The sequence below is a fragment of the Excalfactoria chinensis genome, chromosome 9, assembly GCF_039878825.1.
Source record: "Excalfactoria chinensis isolate bCotChi1 chromosome 9, bCotChi1.hap2, whole genome shotgun sequence".
NCBI lineage: Eukaryota > Metazoa > Chordata > Aves > Galliformes > Phasianidae > Excalfactoria > Excalfactoria chinensis.
This window is the reverse complement of record NC_092833.1, coordinates 16,256,732-16,281,924: the sequence shown is the minus strand read 5'-3', so window position 1 is coordinate 16,281,924 and position 25,193 is coordinate 16,256,732. Positions and strand designations below refer to the sequence as shown.

The window sequence follows — 25,193 nt, the reverse complement described above, 5'->3', positions numbered from 1 at the left end:
CTGATTTCAACATGTCCTTATTGTCTAAGGCTTTTTTTTTCACTCTTCCCACCTAAAACCTCATAGAAACTACCCTCTCTGAGAAGGTACCAGCCTGCCCTGTGAAATGCAAGGGAGAAATGTAACCGAAAGCAAAAAAAATACGCCAAGTCCAGACGTGCTTTTCACATGCCCTGGGATCAGTGGTGTGTGACTGCAGTTTATATAGAAAGGGCAGCATCGGATCCAGGTCTGGAAGCACTTTCTGAGTTCAGGGGTCTGAGGAGGCAGTGGCCTGGAAGGCCTTGTGTGTCTGCCCTGTGTGTGTGCGCTACTGGGCGGGAGGAAAAGCTCCCAAACTGCTGCCCATGAGGGGGAAAGGGGAGGGGAAGAATGGAACACGCGCAATTTACTTTTAAATGGATGAATAAGGCCTCATTGTTATGAATCCCAGTTTACTTTTCCTGGTCAGGCACTTGAAATTTTATTTATGCTTAATAGACTGCATTTGGCATGTGTAAAGATGACAGAGGCGTGAATTATGAACGACCTTCCACCCCTGCAGGAAGTTGTAATAATTGAAATAATAGTGAAAATTCGCTCCCTGTGAGCAGGGCCCAGGGCTGCGTGCTTTGAAGTGCCCCGCGGGGCACAGGCCGTGTCGGCAGGGCCCAGCCTTCCCCACAGCCACAGACACCGAGAGGGGAAAAACAGGCATTTCTGTGAGCTGCCGTGCGTGCGTATGTGTCACTGGGAAGTGGGAGGATGAGCGTAGAACTGGCTCTGAAATTGATGGGGGAAAGCTGAGGAGAAAGGTCCAAATGGCGAAAAGTCAACTCTCGGTCTGTGGTGAGGAACTGCTGAGGCTGGAGGGCTGTATTGGGAAAACTGAGCCCTGTTTCAGCGTGTTCTCCTGAAATGGCATATAGAGTGCCCGTGTCTGTCAGACTGCAGGCGGTCTCAGCACGGGACATCCTGCTCTGCATCCCCTCCCAGTGATGCTCATGCCTTCCTCCATGGCATGTTTCTGCTGCATGTTAGCCCAGGGTCTGAGTTAGAGACTGCCACATCCAGACAAGCTCCTGCAGACGTTGGCACGATCCCACTTTCCCCTCTGATGACTGCCTGCACCCAGGCCCACACGGTTCTGCAGAGAAGGCACAGCCCTCCAACATCCTACAGAAACTCCTGAACACCACTCAGTGAGCAGCCACCCCACTGTCTGCCAGCATCTAAAAACCTCCAAACCCTGCCGTGCAAGTGGGACTTGACAGCTCTCATCACCGAACGGCTTTCCTGCTTGCAGACAGCGCGCCCTTCTGCTTTTATTAATCATCAATGAAGAGCTTATCGCCTTGCAGAGAGGCGACAATTAGCGGCCGGTTTGGTGCTGAGCAGTTCTTTGCAGGTCACGTCAGGACAGGCCGAAGCTCGAGCAGGATGCTGGCAGCACTGGGCTGCAACAACACAGGCGCTGGGCAGGAGGCTCAGCACAGCATCACCTCTAATTGCCACAAATGGAAAACCGCAGCTGATGAGCTCCTGGTTCCACCAGCCCCATGTAAGCACGACCTCGCTCCACTGGAAACAGGTTTTCAGTGGGAGCTGGATTAAGCTTTATTTGCTTAATAAACTAATAACTCGTAGGAGGAATAATGACAGAATAGGGCCCCGCGTGAGCTCAGTGCACACATGCCCTCCTGACCCATAACAGCCAAAACCTTAATTTCACTCTCTGACAACAAAGCCTCAAAACTATTCGTTAAATACACAACCTTTGCAGGTGGTTGTGTGTCTGGGGCTGCTGGAGGAGGCTCCGTGTTTCTCTGCCTGGGAGCTGCACGCCGTGCTGGGGGGTGGGGGGGCAGAGGCAGTAAAACCTGAAACATGAGGCTGTGCCTGTAGATTGCAAAAGTTTGTAAAACTTGTAAGATGTGATCGGATCTGGTGCAACCTACAGCAGTAGGTTCACTCACCTCCGATTGTATCACTGACACTGCGCACATTAAGGGCGTTTCTTCTACTGTGATTTCTCCCACCGCAGGGGCATATACTCAAGTATATGGGAAAAGAGCACATTTAACAACAAACCAACAAAAACCCTCCTATTTCAGCTCACGCAGCAAACCAAAACCTCAGCAAGCTGACTGTGAGTCATGTGCAGCTTTCCATAGATAAAACAACAGGAATCTTCCAGGAGACCTGGAAGCTTAGCGCACTTTTACAGCGTTACGTGGCCGCATCACTGTCACAGGTCTGCAAGCAATAAGCAAGACAGAAGCAACTACACAAGTTCTAATTCAAAGTGCAAGCAACATTTCCTTACCTAAACAACAACAAAAATAAAGAAAGAAAGGAAGAAATAAAAGAAAAAATTACAGCTTAAAGATGACTGTGATCCCAGCTTAAAAATGTGCTTGGGACTTGTCACAGTCCCTAACACACCATCACTGTAGTTACTTTATTTTCAACCACTCTTTCATTAACATGTATATTTAAAAATAATGCTTCTGCTGGGATGACAGCACTGCCAGACAGTCTACCAGGGCTAATCATTCTGAAATCACTCAAAAGTGGAACTAATAGATATTTAATGATAGATAACAGAGGAGACTTGTCCAAGTTAGCAGGAACTGCTATTGACTCCCGACTTGGAGCTGAAAAAACACATTCCAAGCAAATAATGGTGACAAGACTTTGCAGCTCTGCACACACTGCAGTCTCATTGGGGAAAAGGAAAAAATGAGAGTGTGCTGTTTGTGGAATTGTATTATTCATATACATGTTGAATTACACACGATCAGGTTAGATTGGGTATGACAGGAGATAATAGGAAGACAGCAAAGAGAAATCCTAGATCGGCTTTGTTTGAAATAAAGAAATAAAAATAAAAATGCAGCTTTTAAACCCTTCCTCCACCTCCAATCAAATGAAATACGAGTTGCATCCCGCGTGCATGTTTTGACTGCATCCCACCATTATCGAGCTCTTCATCTCAGCAAAGCCCATTTCTGCAGCCCTCTGAAAGAGCCCAGGCCTTTTGTAAAGCTGATCCCAAGTGATGAAACTTAACCTCAAACATGAGTTGGGGGGCGGGCTGGTATGCCTCTGAAAAAAGTCTGCTCGAGAAAACAACAAAAAAATGTTTTTCTTTCACTCTTTTCGTGAAATGCAGAAGGTGCAGCTTAGCAGAGCGACCAGATTACACATCGGGCTGAGCTGCACCGAAATCCTGCCTCGAGCAGTCTGGGAATCATACCTGCCTGTCACTCAGGCTTGAATTTAGTAGCATAAACTTGCGGCCAGCGTGAGGCCGAGTGCTGGCAGGATCTTGTACCTTTTCAGGTACGGCACAATGTTTGCTTGCGAATTTTACAGATGAGTTGAAGCAATTAGAGGAGAACAATTACTGCTGATCAAGTGTCTGTGCCTCAGGAGTGCAGGAGGGCTCCTGTGGTGGGGATGCTCCGGGTGCTGTGCGGGGTGCTGAGGCACTGCCCCCAGGGATGTAGGGACAGGGGGACGTGGGCTGCACCCTGGCTCAGCCCACACCCTAAACTTCTGGGGCTGCATTGCTTCTGCGATGCTCTGGCTTGAGCTGCAAGCACTGTGCATGCTCTCTGCTTTACCTTGCTGTTCTCTTCTCCTTTTTTTCCGCCTAGGAGCTACAGGAGCAGACTGACACAGTGCAATGCACTGACTTGCATTTGTCACTCCTACATGGCTGCGTCTGGCCATGTAACGTCCATTTCCCAGTCTGCCTCTCTATTATATTTTTTATTTTACCTCTTGTGAGCTCGTGCCAGAGGAAAGCAGGAGGAGGAGCTGTTAGAAAGGCTTTTTTTGGTTTGAGATTCGAGAGCACATTTTTAGCATTAACTTTTTAGGTCCTGGTCATAAAACGCTGGAGTACGTGTACAATTCTGTGGGCGAATGTGCAGCGTTTCAGGAGGGCCAAATGGGCAACAATCTCCTGCTGACAGCGTGCAGCTCATGGCGAGCTACTTGAACGACGACCCATTTTTAATTTCCAAATCTCAGCAACAATAAGCCATAAAAATATAGAATTATGAACGGCCCGGCACCATGCAAAATAAATAACAAGTCTCCAGTGAATGAAAGAAATTATTGGCAGCCGTACAGCCACCATTACCAAATCTCAGAAATGTAAACAGTAAAAAAAGAGAAAGTTACAAGCGCCATAACTCTCATTCCAACAGCGTCCCAGCACCGGTGCGTGGCTGCAGCTCCGAGCAGATGCTGCTGTTCCAGCCCAGCATATATTTCCCATCGCAGAGCAGCACTGCCGACGCAAACGCCGTGAGTCGCTCGGACCAATTCACGTGATTCCCTCCCTGCCCTCACCTATTTCTGCCAGCTCCCATTATGAAACGTCTGAATTTGCTGTTTCAATTAGCCTGGACCGTTTCCTTTTCATATCACTGCTCCATAAATGCTCTGCGTTGAGAGAATTTACCGGTTTTCAATGTAGAGCATATTTCAAGTTGCAAAATGCATTTTTCATTTACTAATAATCTTTATGGTTTCTTTAGCTAAACCAGCTGCTATATAAAAACAAATGCTATCTCGGCCGGCTGGGTCATTCCGTACTATGTGTGCTCCGGGCTGAATTTTCAAAGTTGAAAATTAAAACAATCCTCTGTCACAGCTCCTGCTGAAGTTAATGGGCAGCAGTTCCAATCGGCGATGTGTAGGAGCGAAGTGCACCGCGCTGGGGGCTGACGGAGCAGGCTGCCTCCCATCCATTTCCTTCTCGTAAGGAATTTGATTGGAAAGAGTGATTTCTAATGGAAGCTTCGTGCCTGGTTGTGATTCTTCTTTCAATACTGTCAGGGCAATTAAGCCAGCTGAAAGTAATCTTTAACATTCACCTGATGCGGTTAATTAAGCGGTGAAAAATGAAACGCCGATTAAAGGCATCGAGCGCTGTGTCACAGGTATCAAAGTTTGAACGTGCAACAAGAATGCCCCATCAGTTGGTGCTTTGTTATTGTATGTATTTTACTTTCTTAAAGCACGGCTCCCTAAACCTGACTTCACCCATGGAAACATTTCATACCGGTGCACGTTATCCGCAGACCAAAGCAAAGCCTCGTTGAGGGCACACCTAATAACTCATCAGTGTAATTGAAAACAAAATGCATCACTATGTCCTTCCTCCCTGTCCCAGCCGCTCCAGCACACAGCAGAAGTAACACTTCAGCCTAACAAAGAGTGGATTTCAGCACGCCAAACAAAAAGAAACAGCAAAGCATCGCAGATCCCGGCTCAGCACAGGAGCAGCATTCGTTCTAGCAAAGCGTTCGGGAAGGCATGATAATATTTGTGCACGTGTGCATTCAAAGGCAGAGCCCCACGCGTGCAGCTGTACGGGTGGGATTACCAGCTCTGCATCTTCACCTCCACTCCTGCCATTAATTGCAAGCTGAGGTTTCTGCTTAATGCAACAGTTTTCGATAGCAACACAGCTGGAGTGGAGCGGGAACCAGAAAACGCCTCTAATCCTAAATCAGCACATAATGGTGCTGTATTCCTAAGAAAGCAGCCTCCATTTTTATCAGGCATGAGACTAATAATAATAATAATAATAATAATAATAATAAATGAATTCAAGAGTGTGAAAAAATTGGAAAATCCATGTAATCTGCAGCCCCAAAATCAAAATTACTCTATTCTGCATTTCACATCCGTGCCTTGTCTACTGCCATAACAGCAGACAGGCCAAAAGCTGTTGTGAATTGCTGATTGTTATTATTTTTTTCCCCTGTGACACCCTAAAGTTCCTTACAGTGTAAGTCACAATGTAAGTCAAAAAGTGAACGTCACATACCTGATCACTTATCTGACATGCAACAAGGTTGTGCTGATCGTAGCATCCAGCAAACTTGATGTATTTGAGCCAGTTTCCTACATCTGGTTGGCTGGCGTCTATGCAGAACTTCACATTGCAAAACTCATCCAAGATCTAAAAGGAAGAAGACGAAAGGGTCAACCTTTGTATTGCTGTCCAGGAGCAGCGAGCAAGGAAAAATCAGAGGGTTTCAGAGAAGCACATGGGTCATAATGCAGGGATGCAATAAGAAGCATGCTCCTCTGTGAGAATCTATTAGGAATGATCAAAATGCACAGATAGTTATAGAAGGACAATGGATGTACTGAGAAATGCCTTGACAAATGTCTACATGTAACCAAGACGTTGTCTAATTATCACTAAGAAACGCTGCTGACTTAAGAGATGTTTGAATTTCTTGGCGTTTATTTCTGCTTAAAATTGAGGTTTTAATTAAACATGAGCTGCCGTGGAACGGAACAGCGATTACAAAACATAGTGGCATTGGTTTCAGTGGAGTTTTCTGCTTTGGTTCAGAACACGCGCTGCCCGCAGCTCCCACTGAGTCCTTTTGGATCTGTGACCCCGACCCAAACTTTGTGGGGGAGGCGGCATTATTTATCTCACTTTAATACTTGTGCCTCCCAGACAGCACTTAAATCACCCCCCTTAACTGGAGCACAATCATAGAGCTCTCCGTGCCAGACTCGAGAAAATAAACGAAAAACAACATAAACACTCGTGCTAAACATGGCAGCGTTCAAGACACGGCAATAAATGGTTCTAATTACGCAGATAATCAACAAATATAAAGAGATTGCTCGTGGACAAGTTCCAGAGGATGTCCCGCTCCGATCCTGGGACAAACCACCGTGCTGTCCATGGGAGCGCTGCCAGGCTCGGCCGCAGGCTCTCTGGGCCCTGTCCTGTATCCCGCACGGCGCTGCTCCCCCCGGTGCATCCCGCATCGTTTTAAACTCCCGCAAACCGAAACGCAGAGGGAGACGGGGGCCGTTCGCGTTCACGTCAAGAGGCAGCGCGCTGCCGGCCTCCGAGCTGAACGGCCGGCGATCCCGGCACCGTGTGACGCTGAGCGCACGAGAAGCCACGGACAGTCCCTCGCGGGGCTGCGGCCGCTGCAGCCCGCATTCACTCGGGGAGCCCCGCGGAAAGCTCTCCGCACGGTGCGAAGCTACGCGGCTCCGGAGGCCGCTGCCCGGGTCACGGCCCGCAGCGGGGCCCCGCGGGCGGCGGGATCGGGCCCGGCCGTGTGTCCGTCTGTGTGTCTGTGTGTCCGTCTGTGTGTCTGTGTGTCCATCTGTGTCTCCGCAGCCCTACGCGGGGCTGTTCGCAGCGCGGCCGCTTCTCTCTTTTCCTTCGTCCATCCCCCCCCCGCCCCCTCATCGCATCCATTTTTCCAAAAAGTGAAAACCGAAGCACAGCAAACCCAACTCAAACCAATAAAAGAAGATCCCCCCCCCGAGCCCCCCGGCACCTCGCAGCCCGTGGGCAAGCCGCATCCCCGCGGAACTTCCGAGCGGCCCCGGACACCTCTCTCTACTTATTTTATTTTAGAGGGGGAGGGGGAGGTTATATTTGATTTTCCCTTCCCAAGCAAACCCCGCCGTGCCCCCCGAGGAGGGGAGGGGGGAGGGGGGGGCCTCGGAGGGCAACGGGGCCGGGGCAGGGCGGCACGTCCCGCGGGGCCCGGGGGAGCCGCGCTGCCCGCTCTTACCTTGTGTCGCTCGGAGCCTGCGGGGGCAGGGAGGGGGAGGAGGGAAAAAGATCCTTCAGGCGGCGGGGAGCAACATCGCGGCGTCAAACGCGGGCGGAGGCCGCGGCCGTCGGGGTGCGCTTCACCATGGGGCGGGGGTCGGGGGGGCCCGGGAGGCTCAGCGGCGGAGGGGCTCGGCGGGCTGCTGCCGGCTCGCCATCACCTTCCCCTTTCGGCCCCTCCTGGTCTTATCGGCTAGCTCAGCGTGTGTGTGTGTGTGTGTGTGTGAGCGCAAAGAAAGTTATCAGGAGAAAAGGGGGGGGAGGAAAATTTAAAAAAAAAAAAAAAAAAAAAAAAGATAATAAAAAAAAACAACCACCAGCAGCGAGCAGCCCTCTTGAACGGGAAAAAGAAACAATAATACAGAAAACAAAGCCAAACAAACAAACAACAAAAATAACGCAGCCCCGCGCGCCGCACAAGAAAACAAACTTCTTTCACTTCTCCGCCGGGGATGGCAGAAAAGTGTGCGCGGGCGGGCGGGCGGCTCTCCCCTCCCCACCCCACCCCACCCCACCCGCCGCTGCCCGCGGCTCTCCGGCCCCGCCGCACCCCCGGGCAGCGCCCGGCCCTGCCCGCCCCCCCTCCCCGCCCACCCCGTCGGGTCCCGCCGGCCGCCGCTCCTCACGCCGACACTGTCTCTTTAAAAGCGGGACAGCTCCGGCCGCCCCCCCCCCCCCCCCCGCGCCCCGCCGCTTCTCCGCCGCCACCCCCGGTCGGTGCCCCCCCCTCCCCGTCCCGTCGCCCCGGGCGCTCCTGGCTCGCTTAAAGCGACAGCGGCCCCGCGGCCGGGGGTCACCGCCAGGTCGCGGAGGAGCGAACCGGAGCCGATCCCCCCCCCGCATCGCGGGGCCGCCGCGCCGTGCCGAGTCCCCGCCGCGATTCCTTCTCCCCCCGTGCCCCGTGGCGGCGGACCCGCGCTCCCCCGACGGCTGCTCCCGGCGCTTCGGCGCGGCTGCTCGTTCCTACCGTCATCACGGGCACAGCGATTAGCAATGCGAATTTCTAACGAAACGCAACTTTTTTTTTTTTTTTTTTTGCTTTCTTTTTGCCTTTTTTTTTTTTTTTTCTTTTTGCCTCCTTTTTCCTTGTCTTCTTTTCCCTCTCTCCCATTTTTCCCCCCTTCCCCCCCTCCACCAACACCTCCTCCACCCCCTTTCTTTTTCCCTCCGCGCGGCGAATTTCCCGTTTCCTAAAGGAGCTCTTCTTTATTTATTCGGTAACGAATGCCGTGAATGGAGCCGGCGGAGGCTGGACTCTCCCTGCCGCCGGAGCAGCGCCCGCCCCGGTCCCGCTCCCAACGCCGCGCGGGGGCTCCGCGCTGCCCCAGGATCCCCCCGGCCGGAGCCGACCCCGTCCCGCAGCGTTGGGCACTTCCCGGCTGACTGCGGTGTGCTCTGTGTATTTTAGGGAAGAGAGCACGAAAAAGAAATATATATATATATGTATATATATATAAAAGAAGGCAGAACTGGATCTTTTATTGCGCCTTCCCCAAGAGTCACCCGCTTTTCTTTTTTTCTTTTCTTTTCTTTTCTTTTCTTTTCTTTTCTTTTTTTTTCTTTTCTTTTTTTTTTTTTTTTTTCAGTGCAAATATATTTTTCAGCCCAAAAGTCGATTTTTCTTTCCCGGGGGGCAAGGGGAGGGCGAGAAGAAGGCGGCTGACATGAGATGATGATTAATTCGTCTCAACGGCCTGTTATCTGTGACATTGAACTGTTATTTCAGATAATGGCCATTGTTCCGGGCCGGGTGGGAGCGGGCCGGGGCCGGAGCGTCGCGTTGGGGCCGGGCGGTGGGACGGGAACAAAACCTTCGGGGAACCTGGGGGAGATTCCCAGGGCGCAGCGCTGCCGGGTTCCTCAATCCCTGTGCCGCACATCGGTGGAGCCTCTCGGATTTTTTTCCTTCTCTCTCTCTCACTCTCTCTCTCTCTTTTTTTTTTTTTTTTTTTTTTTTTTTTTAATTTAGCCATAAATTGGAGCGGCTCGAGCTATGAGCTGTTCTATTTTCTTCCTGTCAGGATGAGGGATTTGTTTTATGATGCATTGTGTATTAAATACAAGTAATCTGGGAAACTGATTGCTCGAGCCCATAGGCCTGATCAGAAGCCTCGATAGGAGCCGGAGCTCCCCCCCTAACCCCCACCCCCCCCCCCTCTCACACACACACACACCCCTATACGCTGTGCCACAAAAGGAGGAAACGCCGCTGGATAAACAAAAGGGCCTCCGGTACCGGCACCGGGATCCGCCTGAGCGCGGCCGCTAGGTGGGGCGCGCCGCCGGGACACGGCGCCGAGCGGGGATGGAGCAGGGATGGAGCGGGGACGGAGCGGAGCGGGCGCTGCTGAGCCCCTCTCCCCGTTTTAGGGTGAAAAGTCACTTTTGGGGAGTTTTCTCTCAGCGCTCCCTGAGGCTCAGCTTGTACCCCTGCCCAGGAGGAGGAGGAGGAAGGGGCACACTCGGAGGGGTCACAGCTGCTCCGTGCACACACACATACGTGTGTTTTCCTTCTTTTCCTCTGAAAGACGGCTGTGGCCTTTTCTCCCTCCCGGCGGAGGGCTCGGTAGGCGCTTCCAGAGGCCCAGCTATTTCCATAGGGTCCCTTTGGCGATTGTTTATTTAAAATCAGCCGCTCTATTAGTGGAGGCAGCGAGGAGTTAGTGCTCGGTCTGCTAGCAATTCCCACCGGGATGTAAGCTGATGCCTCTTTTAAGCCTTTAACTTCATGGTCGTCCCAGAAGTAGAAGTTCTCATAATGGAGACCCTATGGGCATCGTGCATTCCAGCACATCATTAAAGCACAGCAAAGCAGCTCAGCCACAGCCAGATGAAATAACGGCACTGTCCGCCTTTAATGGGCTTCCTGTGGCCCGACACTGCTGAGGACAATGGTGAAAACTCAGACAAGTCGCTGGTGATTTTTCAAAGCACCATAAATGTTCGTATTAGGCTTAATATTATCCTTACATCTGTAGACCAAGTCGCTTCATAACCACATTTTTAAGTGGGGTTTAATGTTATATTTCTCAAGGTGACCAAACACAACACAGAGCATCCTGCTGAGTGCTTATGGACCTGAGGGAGAAGGGGGGGGGTGAGGGGGGTGAAGCACAGCGCTGTGTGTAGCAGCCCTGCAGCATCCCCACTGCTGCGGGATGGACCCAGGAGAGCAGTGCTGAAGCAAATCCCACCCGCAGATAGCGACTTCAAAACAAAATAAAGTATTAAGTGAAAGACAAAATCGAGTTGAGCAGAGCCGGCAGCAATGCTGTGTGTTTGGGGTGAGGAGCTGGGCCTGGCCTGGCCTTTCATGCCACAACCCCTGCCCTCCCGCCAGGCCAGAGGCAGTTTTCAAGCAAAGGAGAGAGAGAGGAGGAGGAAATTAAAGGTAAAAAAAAAAAAAAAAAATGTAAATAAAAAATTTCCCTTGGTCTGGAAATGGGCCCAACTGAAAGCATGTTAATCTCCACCTCAGTAATTTGGTTCTTCTGGAGAAGACAGAAGCCCTGCTGCTGTGCCCTGCACTTCATAAATCACGTCTTTATGTGGACAAGGTCAGGGCACCTAACAGCTCAGACATGGGCCTTTGCAGTGGCTTGGAGGGCTCCGGCATGTTTATTCTCTCGCATAGATCTCCGAGGAGCAGTCCAGCACGCTTCTAATTACTTTTGATTATTTTCATTTGCTCAGGTCAGGCTGGCTTTGCCGGCGCTGCTGCAGGGTGGGTTTCCTCCCCCTGGCTGATGGTGGGATGTGGGGAGGGCAGTTCTGACGCCCCCCCTTCCCGGTATCCCCAGAAATGGTGTGCTATGGTGGGGGGACATGTGGGGGCATCCAGCTGGAATTCCCTTCCCTATGCTGGGCAGTTGGGAATGCATAACCACACACACACCACAAAAATACCAATTGCTTTGGGGAAAAAAAAACTAAAAGCCAGCACATCCCTGCAAAAAGAATAGAAGAGAGAGCGGTGTGTGCATGGGGGGCAAATATTTGCAGGATTTCTGCTGCCGCAATGGGGCTGTGTTCAGGAAGGGCAGCACTCTGCCACAGCCCCCAGTCATGCCCCACTGTGTCTGAGCCCCCTGTCCTCCTGCTGCACCCAAGGTGGCATTTTATAGCTGGGATAAATATCTATATTTAAGTAAACGTCAGTGCCAGCACGCACAGCACACTGTGGGCAGGCAGTGTGGGCTCCAGGTGTGCATGGAGCTGTTGCCATATCTCCATCCCATCAGGCTGGGGTCCCCTCACAGATAGCAGAGCAGTCACAGCTGATGGATGAGGGGAAATTTCCTGAACAGGGACTGGCGGATGAGAAGGGGTTTTTTTGCATGCTCTGAGGCACGCTGGTGGGGTTTGAACCTGGATCCTTTGGGGCCTTGGGTGTTCCTAAGAGAAAAAGGGAGATTCACCTATTCTATCAATAACATGTAAATTGGGTCCATGGCTGGATGTGCCTGCTGAGCAGAGGAATGGGTAAATTCGCTCCTGCCTTGGGAAGGAAGGCTGAGAAGACTTGTGGAACCTGCAGCAATCCCTCAGCCAAGAGATGTTACAAAACCTTACTGTAAACAACCCTTGTCCCTGGCAGCCAAAAGTGAGATGCTGGGGGGGTGCACTGCTGCTCACCCATCTCCCACTGCAAGCACGCTCCTGGGGCAGCAGAGAGGGAATTCCAGAGGGAGAAAGCTTCCAAGTCTTCCCACTGCTTCCCCTGCCAATGAACATGCTCTGACACAGGGTGCTGAGGACCATTGCTGTTTTCAGCTTCAGTGTTCATTGCTTCAGTTACAAGACTCTAGAAGCCTCCAAACCCAGACCTACTAGACACAGAGCAATTGAATGCATGACTGCTTAATGTGAGGGACGGCCTCTCATCCACCCAGGAGCTGTGGGTTTTATGGCCCTCTGCCTTTCTCCTATTTTGAAAGAAAGCTAAAAATCTGGGGGATAAGAATTCAATGGGAATCCATTAACACTTCATTTCCTCCAAAGTTTTAATTTTCAGACCTTTCCATTTGCCACACAGTCCCATAGCTCAGCACTGGATGGGAAGGGTGTGTGCAGCAGGTGTGGGTCCCTACGCTATCCCAGAGCCAATGGATGGAAACTGGGAAAGAAACCAACAGAGCAAGGGAGACACCAGTCTGAAGGGGATCGGAAGGGTTAATAAGCAGAACTTTACACTGCAAAGATTAATGTGACGCATAGCAGGTAATTCTACTTTAGTAATCAATTTTAGGAATGAGTGGCTATTTTCAAAGCATTCCTATTGTAGCCAAGGTTTTAACTAGGCGTACAAGAGTGGACATAAACACCTGTGGACTTTATAAGAGTATGAAGCAATTTATCACCCAATAAAATTCAAACACCCATTTTAGAATTTTCAGGTTTGCATTTGCTATTTTAAATGTACGTGTGTGGATGCTTCTAGCACTGCTCACAAGCAGCAGGATGCACGCTGCACACACAGAAACATGCATGCATGCAGACAGCATATCCAGCTCCTGAGTGGGGCACAAAAACCTGCTGCATGAGGTGTCAATAGTTTCATCCCGCCTACATTTTGCATTAAACCCATCGTGACAATCGACTGGAGGTGTCTAAAACCTGCACTAAAGGGGCATTAAGTCAGCTGGCATTGGAAATTACTGGAATTCGATTTTCAGATAAACCACAAAACTTGATGAACTACCATTGTTCTGGCTGAATTAACTCATCATCCCTGGGAGCAGCGCAATGTGGAGGACAACAACACATAGTCCCTTCCCAACAGGGCTCCAGGGGGTTCACCCCCTCTTATGGCACAAGGAAAGGAGTCCCACAAGGGACCAGCACTGTTGAGTCATTAGATATCATTCGTATGAGAATAGGAGATGGAGAACGCTTTATTACAAGCTCATTATGAAACTATAAATAGGTTGAAATCCCCACAACAATTCAAGTCATGCTTGTAGATAAGTCCAAGAGCTGGAGTTCAGGAATGTGAAGTTATTTGGCCAATGGACGTGCTTGCAAGGTTGATTCTTATCCTCTGCAGGCAGACTCCCTAGCACTGAGACTCAGAGCGCTTGTAGCACGGGTGCCACTTCTACAGCCCAGCTTCCCCAGCTATGTGCAGGCACCTGCCCCAAAGTGGAAAGCAGGTCCCGAGCAAACGCGTGACCGGTAAATGCTTAACCAGCCATGAACGTGCATGGCAGCTGGGCTTGGTGCACAGTGAAGTGCTGCTCCACATAAATTAGTTACACATGGATAAAGGAGCAGAGTTGGTTCTGAAAACTCTTGTTGCAAGAGCAACCAGGTTTGTACAAAAGAGCTTGTCTGAAGCTGCAGAGACAGACAAGGAACAGCAAAAAGACCATCACGTCTACCAAAACCTACAATGTCTTCCAGGACTCACCATGTCCACCAAAACCCATCACATCCACCAAAGCCCACCGCGTCTACCAAAACCTATTGCATCCACTAAAATCCACCACGTTTGCCAACCCAGATGAACGCTCAGTAGTATTAATTCTCCTCCCATCAAGAAGCAGTGAGAGGAAGAAAGTATTTCACTGATATCTTGCGAAGGTTCTGTGAAGGCACACTGCAGCTTCCCCCTGCCTGCTTTAGGAACAGCGTAATGAACAACAAGCATGCTTCGCTCACCAGAAAGCTCTGTTGGGGAATGTATTCGATACAGGTGTCAGAGTAAACCTGTTCTGCTAACCAAAAAAATGTGTCTTGATCACAATGGGTTATTAATGAAATGGCTATGAACATCAGCATATACTTGTGGCAGATTTCTTTCATAAATGAGTTGAACATTTTCCAATTTCGAGAAAGTGCTGCTACCTATAAACTGGGAAATTAAGGGCTTTTCCCCCTAAGACTTAAATCCCTCGGGGCACTTATGTTCTGGCATGCATCCCTTATTTGCTGAAGAAATTTCAAACTTGGTAATTTAGCACCATACTGATAAAACAAAGGAGGAAAAAAAAAGAAGAAAGAAAGTTAAGCATGTGTGCATGTGAAGGAGGAGGGAGGTGAGTGGTATTGCTGCAGGCGTTTTTTTCCTGTGGCTTTTTTTATACGCAAGTCATGCTGCAGATTTTGTATGAGATTCATAGAGAAAACATTCCCAAGATAAAATATATAAGATGCATATCAATCCATAAACTGAGTTTTGCAGATGCAAAATGACCTGCAGAATTTAAATGAGGATGGAGACTGCTTTATAACCATTTCTCCGTATAACTTATTTAAGCCAAAGATGTTGGGCTAAATTTGCCACCAGCAGAATTATGAGTATTAGCATTATTAGTATTACAGCAGCACCTAGAGGCCCTGGTTGAAACTGAGACCCTTTGTGCACTGAAAAGCGATAAGCAGGGGTCTCTGCCCTGCTCAGCCTGCAGTTGGCACGGGCAGCACCAATGGCGTGCTGGATGGGAAGGCTGGTGTTTTGGTTGGGTGGAAGGAATAGGAAGATTGGTTTATGGAGAAAATCAGTGACAGGCCAGGAATGCAATATTTTCCCATCACTTTCCTTCACTGCTTTTTCTTTCTTTCTTTTGATTCCAACAAAGAGAAAATGGGAGTTGCAAGTGCTCATTAGCGCTTTGGAACTAGCTCTCATTTAACTCTCTAAGTTAGTTCATTAATTTTGTCTCAAACAGAGAACAAAAGTTTTATGTTGAGGTTGTTGAGAACAGAATATACTTCTACAGAAAGGAGAAACCAGACTGGATTGGGTGATTTATAACATGCAGGATTTTCACTCAGAAAAACCATTTATATGCCCAGAAATCTATTCAGCAAAGATAACACAGCACAGGAAAATGAATATTATCAATCTATGAGCAGTTTAAGATTAGGTTAACTCGTATCTGGAGCCTTTGACATCTGTACTCTGTCTGCTCTTATCCTGGGTTTAACAGGTGAAATGTGGTGACAAAAAGCACCGTGAGAATCTTGATCCTTGAAGAAAGCAAGGATCATGGCAGCTGCTAGCAGCACCTTGAGTGCCTCGTTTCCCCATTAACACTTACTGATGGGAAAGAGGCAGGAAAGTCAGTGAGAGAAACCTCTAAGCTCCAGTCAGCCTGTGCTGTGTTTGATACGGTGGATCCTCATCTGGTATAAAGGGTAAGAGAAGAATAACATGTAAAGGAGTTATGTATAAATGGATATCATATAGATATAGATATATAAATAGATGTCATTGTCCTGGTGTCCACCAGCAGCTCAAAGGGTTTGATGGCCATGGGCGATGCTGTCCCACTGCAACCCCTGCCAGTAGCCAAGTGGCCACTGGACACACCTGAGGGGCAGTGATTGTGTCTTGTATGAGCTAGATGAGTAGTAAAAGCAGGTCAAATTTTAAATGAAAGGTGTACATGTGTAGAAGAATTTGTAGTGTTTGGTCTCCAGCTTTGGATGGCTAGAAAGTATTCTGCAAGCCAAAAATCTGTTCTCTAGTTTTGGTTTGTTGATACTTGTTACCAAGAACTTCAAGCAGGAAAAAAATTAAGAGAGGCTTCACTGAGATGTTATCAGCTTCAGCTACAGCACAGAACAGTTAAAATGTAATAGCTTTTCAGATCTCAAGGTATTTCTACTGACTGCTGTATAATCAGCATGTTAAATCTAAACATCTCTTCAGGAGTAGTTATTTGTATGATATATACAGATCAATACCTATTGATTTTATAATTTTGATGCATCTCTATGTAATGATTCAGTTTCAGATTATCTTATTCATCAAGCTCTTCTCTATGTCTTTCCTTTCAAGCTGTCCAGCACTTCCCGACCAGTTCAAGCAGGTCCCACTGACACCATCCCCTTAGTCCCCTGTATGCATATTTAGTCACATCCTAGAGCTTTGTATGCAGCTCTGGGTTTGTTAGTACTTGAGGATAAAGTTCATAAACTTGCTTCACAGATGCACTGGAACAGATTGCTCAGATAGGTGGTGGTACCCCATCCCTGGAGACACCCGTGGTCAGGCTGGATGGGGCTCTGAGCTCCTCATGGAGCTGTGGGTGTCCCTCTTCATTGCAGAGGAGGTGGACCAGATAACCTTTAAAGGTTTCTTCAAACTCAAACAATTCTGTTTTATTGATTCTATGCCACCATTCTTCTGCTGGCCTTGGAACTACCCATAGCTCTGCAAGGAGTCTTCCCCACCCCATGCACCCCAGTGTTTCTCACCAGTGACTGTGCCTTCAGAATTCCCTGTGCTAGCTCATAAGGATAAGGAGTGGACAATTTTCCCACTGAATATAAAAATATCTTTATAAGGAGCTTTTGGCATCCATGCTGGCACCCGAAGACCATCCTTGCTGCAGTAAGCTGCAGCAAGAGAAGCAGAGTAGCTGGCAAGGAACACCTGGTGATGATGGATTAATAGCAACCAGTTTGACATATTGGAGGAAACCAATGTCATTGCTACTGCTGGCAAGCATGCCAGGGAAATCCTGTAAAACTCACTGCATTGCATATATTCAAATGATCATAGAATCATAGACTAATAGAACCATTAAGGTTGGAAAGACCAATAAGATCACCCAGTCCAACCACCAACCCATGTCTGGGACTACTGGTAATGGATTAGAGACCGTTAGTGGTGTGGCCATGCCCAATACCGAGCTCACATCAGAATAAATTGTGCCTACATGCTCTAGACATGACCCATCTACATTAAACCATGATGTAGCAATTCACTTTTGCCTTAAACTCCAGTGAAATGTGGCCAACATTGTCCAACCAATGCAGGGCTATGATGTGGGGAAAAGTGGTTAAACACAGGCACTGACACATGTGTGATGAATGAACTTCAGGCAAACAGAAAAGCTTCTTTATGTTCAAAATGCCTGACAAAAAGAACTGAGCTCTATTCTAATGTAACAATTTGGAATTGTTTTGCAGGAGGTGCCAAAGGGGGCTGGGATGGACTGTGCCCATGAAATTGAAGTTATGAGGGTGAGTATCTCCTAGAAGGAAAACAAAAAGGGTCCCTGAACACTAAACAGCAACTTCAGCAAGATAGCAAGCGTGAGCTAATTACAAAGTAAGTCTGATCACCATGCAAAAGTAAATGACTTCATAAATAGCTTGGGATATCATGTTAAAAGCACCTTTAGGAATAGAAAGATGCTATGCTAAAAACAAGAGATCTAAAGAGCTGTTATTACACATCCATTACATTCTCTGAGCTGTCTCATTCACTTTTTGAAGTTGTGTATACGTGATACAGCAAGGCAGAACATTTTATGTACCATAAGAAATTGGAAACAATGTTTAATGTTCAGAAGATAAAGTTAACAAAACCGCATATCAGTGACTTTTTTATTTCTCTATTTTATGACCTTTCAGGAACTTAAAGTAAAAAGAAACAAGAAGGAAGGATAAGCAATCATGCACACTGCTTACTTTTTTTCTACAGGCTGATCTGAGCTCAAGGTAGAAATCATAGTAAGAAGTCATTTTTTATGTCTAAATAGAGGATGTTCTCTCTGTTCCTTCCAAGAGCCCTCAGCCTCATCGTTACAGACTTCTCAGTGACACTGGTAGCAGTGACTCTCCATGGTCTTCTGCTCTACAGGATGCCAAAATGCTCATGGTAGATCTACGATGGCACATGGATGCAATACTGCATATGCACACAAAATCAATGTCCTATGCTGAATGCCCATTTCAAAATCAAACACAAATAATGCCTTGATACTAGCCAGAGTCCAGGTTGAGGATAGAAAAAGGCAGTGTATGAAGAGCTGTCCTTTTCCCTTGGAAGGACAAAGCAGTGTAAAAGAGTAAACATGATGGGAGATAGACACAACATTCTACAACAGATCATTAATGTATTGGCCTAATGAACAACAAGTTGGTGTTTGAGTGGCATAAACTGCACTTGCAGCTAGTATCTTGCCAAATTCTACATTAGATAAAAACAAGCTTAAACTGTCAAACAGACATTGTGCATTTTGCAGCTGTACTTGTATGCTACAGGCAAACAGAGTAGTAAAAGATTCTTTCTGCAGATTTCAGGAGGAAGATACAAGAGAAAAGACAAGAATATAAGCAGTGTTTTGTAAGATCTGTTTCACAAAATATCCCAAATGGATAGTCATCAAACTACATCTTAGTGTGTGCTGTAGTCAGTAGGACTATATTCAAATGTCTTTTGAGCATCTTTTAGCGTGCTTTTATTATGTTCATTGCTACTTCCAATTGACTGAGTTTTTCCTTTGATACAGAAGTTTCAATGGGATGACCTCTGTTGCAGCAGTGCAGGTTTCACAGCAATAAGTCTAAACAAATCTGAAGGAGTTATAGATGATAGAGCATATACCTGCCACCCAAATTCACGTGGCCAAGTTCATTTCCAGTACAGCTTCTCTGAACATTTCTGTGCTTTTTTACATGGAAAGAATTTGTGCTTGGATGAACTCGTTCCTGGCATGAATTTCAATGGCGATAGAAATCACGTACACCTACTTAGAGTGACACCCATTGACCAAAGTGAAACATGAAGGCAAAAGCACAGCCCTGGGGGTAGCCTGGTGAAGTTCTGTTGAGGATAAATCTGAGGCATCTTCTTAGCTAATGTTATGACCTGAATTACAGTGAAGTGTGTGACATGCTGGGCGGTGATGTAAGCAGCTCCCTGGGACCCAGCTCCTCTCCCCTATGTGGAAAGCAAAGGGTGTGATGGCAAAAGCAGCAATAGACAGAAGAAAACACACCTCTTCAGAAGCTAATTCATGACCCTCAGTAATCTTCCACTCGTTTCATTGAAATAATGTTCCAAACACTTTACAAAATTAAACTCCCATGGAGCTCAAATCCTTCATGCCTGAGAAGGCAAACAGCTCTGGGACAGAATGGGCAGCTATTGCGGGAAGTGGGAGCAGTGCTTCCAGCTAGGAGCCCGGCTGCTGTGGCATCACTATTCAGATGGACATGGAGTTCACTTCCCAGCCTTCCAGAAGAGATCTTTAATGACCACCAGCCCTTGGAAATGTATCCAAATTGGAAAGAAAACCTCTGTACATGAGCTGTTACACAGGTTCAAACCCGACGTGGGTATGTGTCACCCTTGAATCAGGAAGGATGCCTCCAGTAACAGCAAATTATCCCAGCCAAAGCCTGCCTTGGCCCAGCCCTGCTTGGAAGATCTTCCAGGGCTGTAGCACAAGGTGGTATGGCTGGAGACCAACTCAAGGCATTATTTTATTTTGTTTTGGTTAGCAGAGTTGATATTTGGTCAAAGGCTTCTAGCTGTGAAATGATGAGGAGCTGCCAATTTCTAAGCTAAATGTTGTACATTCATATCCTGCTACCACTAACTCCATTATGATTAGTAGGGAGTGAACTTAGAAGGTTTAGAAGTAAGGTTTGGATAAACATCCCAAAATTTTGGATGCTTATCTGAGCCTGACCCAAACCCCCCGAGTATGTGGAATTGAGCTGGAAATCTGGCAAGAATGTTAATTTCCACACTTTTCATTTCTCTCTTGAAGGCTATATTTGCAGTTTAAGAAATTGTCTTTAATTGGAATTAGCATAATACATTATTTCCCTGTGGTGAGAACAGCTTTTCTGTAGTTACTCTGACTGTTTGGACTTTGTCCAAAGAAGTACAAAAAGGAATGAAAGTAAACACACAAAAAAAAATCTAAAGTGAATGAAACTCGTTAAGCCCCCAAAACTGGTAGATTCTATTTAAGCCTTCCCCTCCCAAGATGAACAGCTTTGTCCAAGCTTAGCATGATGCCCATACAAGTGACAATTGTGCCCCTTTTATGGACATTTGATAATAATTAATGATTTGGGCAGCACATCAGTGCTTAACAGCACATCTTCCCTGTTTAATTTCATTACTTTAATGTTATCAATAAAAATACCATTCTGGGATATGCCATCACATACAATCGGTCAGTATTTGGCTCTCCAAAACTAAAACATTACGAGTATTGAGTATGAAGTTCAGTATTCTGTAACTATTTGTTTTATATTTCAGGAAGCCAAACTCCATCCACAGACTAAATTTAGCAATATTTGCTGTGGAGATATTTAAGGAACTAAAAGATGAGAGGAACTTAACTCCTGATCCACACACAAGAGACCCAACCATCACCCAACAGACCTGGCTCTCCAGCTGGAAATCCAGCCACAAGGCTGCCCTACCAAAAAGTGGGTTTTGTTGGTTTGTTGTTGTTTTTGTGGATTTTTTTTTCTTTCTTTCTTTCAATTTAGGTCCTTTGCAGATCGCACACGATATGAGATGCATTTGGAACAACACAAACGACCTTCTCAAGCACTTTCCACATTATGGAAAGTCAGGACCCAGTGGCTCTCCCTCCCTACTCTGCTCATTTTCTCCGGGAAACTAAATAGCAAACTAAAGAAGCAATCTGTGCATGTGTTCCTGCGTATAAGCACAACACATGTTGAAATTCACATGCATCCATTAAATTAAATGCTCAAATAAAACAAATCATAACAGAAATGATTACCCAGTGCTCACACAGAAGAAAAGCAAAACAAAGTGCCACTCCACAGCCGTCAGTCAGTACTCCAGAGCAAGCCCTGTCCCCCTGTACTGCAGAATATCACACATAGAAACCCGGGCTCCTTGCTTCGTCCATGGCAGGAACGGGGCCAGGCTGCCCAAGCGAGGAGAAAATGTCACCAGGCCTGAACACAAAGGCTGAGATGGTATCTTGCTGCTGGCTCGGTGAATCATGCACCAGGAAAAAAGTATTTAGTTATTCCTGGGCCTGACAGAAGCACAGAGTCCCTGGGAGAGCACTGATGCTGTGCACAGCGCCAGGAGAAGTGCCAACCCCTCCTTTCTCAAAACAATGGATTTTGGGGTGACACCGGATCCGGCCCTGGGGGCATTCACAGGGCTGCAGGGGATAGCAGAGCCAAAATCCTGCAGCAGCCAGTGCCCACAGTTAACGAATTAACAGGGCTGATTAAGAGAGGCTGTGTCCAGTGTTCAGCTTGTACAAGGAAGGGATGCAGTCAGGGAAGAGCCCAAAGACCACCCCTGGGATGGGGCCCTATGTTCTGCACTGTCAGAAATATGCAGTATAAACCCCGAGTTTCTGAAACTTGATGCAATTTCATTCAGAGATATTTTTACTCTAAACTTAAGGCTGCCAGCAATGGTGAGAATAAACCACCAAGGGTGTGTCTTGTCAACCCGTGGGAGCAGAGGAGATGTCATAGGAGATGTTAAAGCTTGACCAAAGGTGACAATCAGGGAGATCCACTGCAGAATCACCAGAAGTTCTCAAAGTACGGAGCAGGGATATGAAATATTTCCATCAAGAAATCCAGGCCACACTGAGAGCAATAGTGAAATGCTGATTGCCTTTAGAGAGAAGGGGAACAATTCAAGTGTTTGCTCAGCAGGCAGAGAGGGAACATTGCATGGTGTACAGCCCATACAGCCTGTGATAAACACATTATAAAAGAGGCATTTGCACAGAGCCATTGCTTACAATGGGCAGTGCCACCAAAAAACATGTTGTTGTTGCTGTGTGCCACAGGAGGCTGGTATCTCTCCTGTCCCACCAGCCTGGGCTGTGCTTTCTCCTCCCATGTTACCAAGGCTTTATAGTAGAGCTCATCAGCTGGTGTTAGCCAGTGTTACCCTGCTTAACAGCACTGTAAAACAAACAGCCCGGGAGGCTTTGTCATTGCAGTCGTGTACTTTATAAGGCACAAGTCTGAATAAATATCTGAGTGCTCACACCCTTTCCAAAGGAACAAGAACAAGCTGAACTGAAAGTGCTGATTTGTATCTAAAGTGGAGCTGACTCCGCAGCAGCAGCAGCAAAGAAGCAGGCTGGATGAATGGTGCCTGCTAGAAGGACTACAGCATCATTGTTGTATGCTTAGGAGAGGCAGCCGGAAAGCATGGAAGGAAATCTCAAACATGAGCTGGAAACAGAGGACATGCACAGCCTATCCCATCCCATCCCATCATACCCTACCCTACCCTACCCTACCCTACCCTACCCTACCCTACCCTATCCTATCCTATCCTATCCTATCCTATCCTATCCTATCCTATCCTATCCTATCCTATCCTATCCTATCCTATCCTATCCTATCCTATCCTATCCTATCTTTCATTGTCTAAAGGGGGGGCTATAAGAAGGAAGGGGACAGACTATAAAGCAGGGTCTGTTGTGATAGGACAAGGGGAAGTGGTTTCAAACTAAAAGAAAGGAGGTTTAGACTGGATAGAAGGAAAAAGGTTTTTGCATGGTGAAGTGCTGGCACAGATTGCTCAGAGAGATGGTGGTGCTCCATCCCTGGAGACACTCAAGGTCAGACTGGAGGGGATTCTGAGCACCTGATGGAGTTTTGGGTGACCCTCCTCACTGCAGAGGAGTTGAACCAGATGTCCTTTAAGGACTCCTTCCAACTTAAACAGTTCTATGATCCTATGATCTGTGACCAAAGTAATACTGAAAGTCATTGCTTCCTGTAGAGATGTGGCAAAAGGAGGGGGTTGTCCCCCACAGGCATTCCTCTACTCCCCTGGTAGGAAGAGAATCCCCATGGGGTACTACACTCACTGCATACACAAAATCAGCTGATATGACAACCCAAATTCAGCCATTTTGATAACAAATTATGCGCATTGACCATAGCAAGAGATCAGGAAGAGTTTAAGATCCCGTGTGCCTGATTTCTCCTGTGTAGGCTGGGAGAGTAGAGAGGAGAATCCACAGGCTTAGAGGACATAGCTTCTATTCGTCCCATCAAAATGCTAACAATAAAGGAAATTTCAGTATTGAGTTATTACAATGAGATTCACTCTTACATACTCTAAATGATGTGTTAAATGTTGATTTCCAACACAGCTTAGTGCAGGAAGATTTTTGGAGTGACATTTGCTGTGCCACCAGTGGCTGCTATGACAATGAATTTGTGTGTGCTCTCAGAGCACCTGCCTGCAGAGGTGTTGCAGATGAGTTCTGCATGAGAAAATGACAATGCAAGGTTTGCAAGCAGCCTCAGACTGAGTCTATGATACAAGAAGGCTGTCTACAGCAGTTTCCTCATTGCTTTCAGTACACATATGCAGCCAAGCTGCCAGCTGTAATTAAAAATTACATGGTGATTTCTTCAACAAATGGCTCTCCTTGAGCAAAACACTTCACACATTTCTTGCACAGCAACTGTGGTTACTCGGAACTTGTTTTAACTTTCAGCTGCACAGGTTTTTGCAGAAGTGCTTCTCTTTGCTATGTGATTGTGAGCAATGACATTTATAAATGAATGTAATGCTTGAAATTTTGTTCAGACCTACTTAAGCATCTACACAAAGCTTTGATCCTTGGAGATTAGCAGAGCACTGATACACAGATAACCCACATGGAGGCTAAGGAGCAGCAGATTTGCCCTCTATTCACAGCTCCCTCCTGCTGCCATACAGACATCAGCCCCCCTTGGCTGCCTCCCCTGCTATGGGTGGCTTCCCAAGCCAACCCACATGGGTTTGGCCTCTTGCGTTTCAAATCTTCCCTGATCATGTGCAACCTGCCTTTGAGAGTGGGAAGGGAGTGTTTGGCTTCTTCAGCCTTCCCTGACCCTCCCAAGGTGCCGACACAGGCATGTGCCAGCTCCTTTCTTTGCTTTCAGATGTTTTTTTTCTTTCTCTCTACTGATTTTCCATCGTCTGGCATTTACAATATACCCACAGAGGTAGAAAGGCACATATTCACCTCTCTTTCCTATCTAAGCTACTTTAAATCAAAGGCTCAGTGCTGTTTCCAGTTGGAAAACTTCTTTGCACAAGCCATTTACAAGGCCTTTATAAGCCAACATATGCCAAGGCCTATCCCATTTCCAGTTTACAGCAGTTGAGCCTAATGGGCACCAAGAAGGAAGGAGCCAGGCTTGAGCCTGTGTGGGTAGACAGAAGGATAGCCCAGAGGCAGTGCATCAACCAGCAAAAGGGACTGAAATCCCAGCTGTGTGCTGCAGTGTCAGAAGTCTTCTTGCATGAACATGCTAAGAGCTTGGCTCCTGCCAGAATGGGTTTGGAGCTACTTTTCTTCAAATCATTTGGATCAGATTGATGGCAAAATGCACAAGTATACTCATTAAGTCCTAAATATGTCTGAAAAGATATATATAAATACATGCATCTCTTTATTAATGGTGTAAATCTCCTTCAATGTCAGTATAATATATTTCTTCTTAGCTTGCTACTGCTCTCGCTGTGACTGTTCTCATCAGCTGGCACATAAATGACCTTCTACAGCTCCAATGGCCCAGGGATCTGTGGTGCCAGGTTTGCAGCATGAAATCATCATCTAATGGCCTCTGTGGGGACTGGAAGCCAGAACTCATTGCCATTTACTGCTGGCCTGGCACTGTCTCTTCTCCTGTGAGTGGCCTACGCTGCCAAGCAGTGGCAGCACTGACCACATAAATGCATTTTGGAAGAACAGGGAAGATGCATCCATCCCACCCAGCTCTATAAGAACTGCCTGGGCACTTTATGCCACTCCATACCTGCCTCCATGAGTGGAAAAATACCCATGGTCTCACAAAGCAGACA

The 25,193-nt window shown here is 47.3% G+C and overlaps 1 protein-coding gene across 2 annotated transcripts in view; it reads right to left on the bottom strand.

Moving 5' to 3' along the window:
- The window catches only part of MECOM (MDS1 and EVI1 complex locus), a 297,995-nt gene that overhangs the window by 35,121 nt on the left and 237,681 nt on the right, over nucleotides 1–25,193 (bottom strand). The window contains exons 1-2 of one of the 2 annotated variants that reach the window (XM_072344003.1): nucleotides 7,566–7,738; nucleotides 5,831–5,965 (exon numbers count right to left, since the gene is read on the bottom strand). Coding sequence is in view for 1 of the 2 variants with exons in the window: in XM_072343999.1 (XP_072200100.1) it covers nucleotides 5,831–5,965 (135 nt within the window). In the remaining variant the exon portion in view is untranslated. Of the gene's footprint in view, nucleotides 1–5,830; nucleotides 5,966–7,565; nucleotides 7,739–25,193 lie in introns of those variants that run through there. The other variant, XM_072343999.1, reaches the window with a different exon arrangement.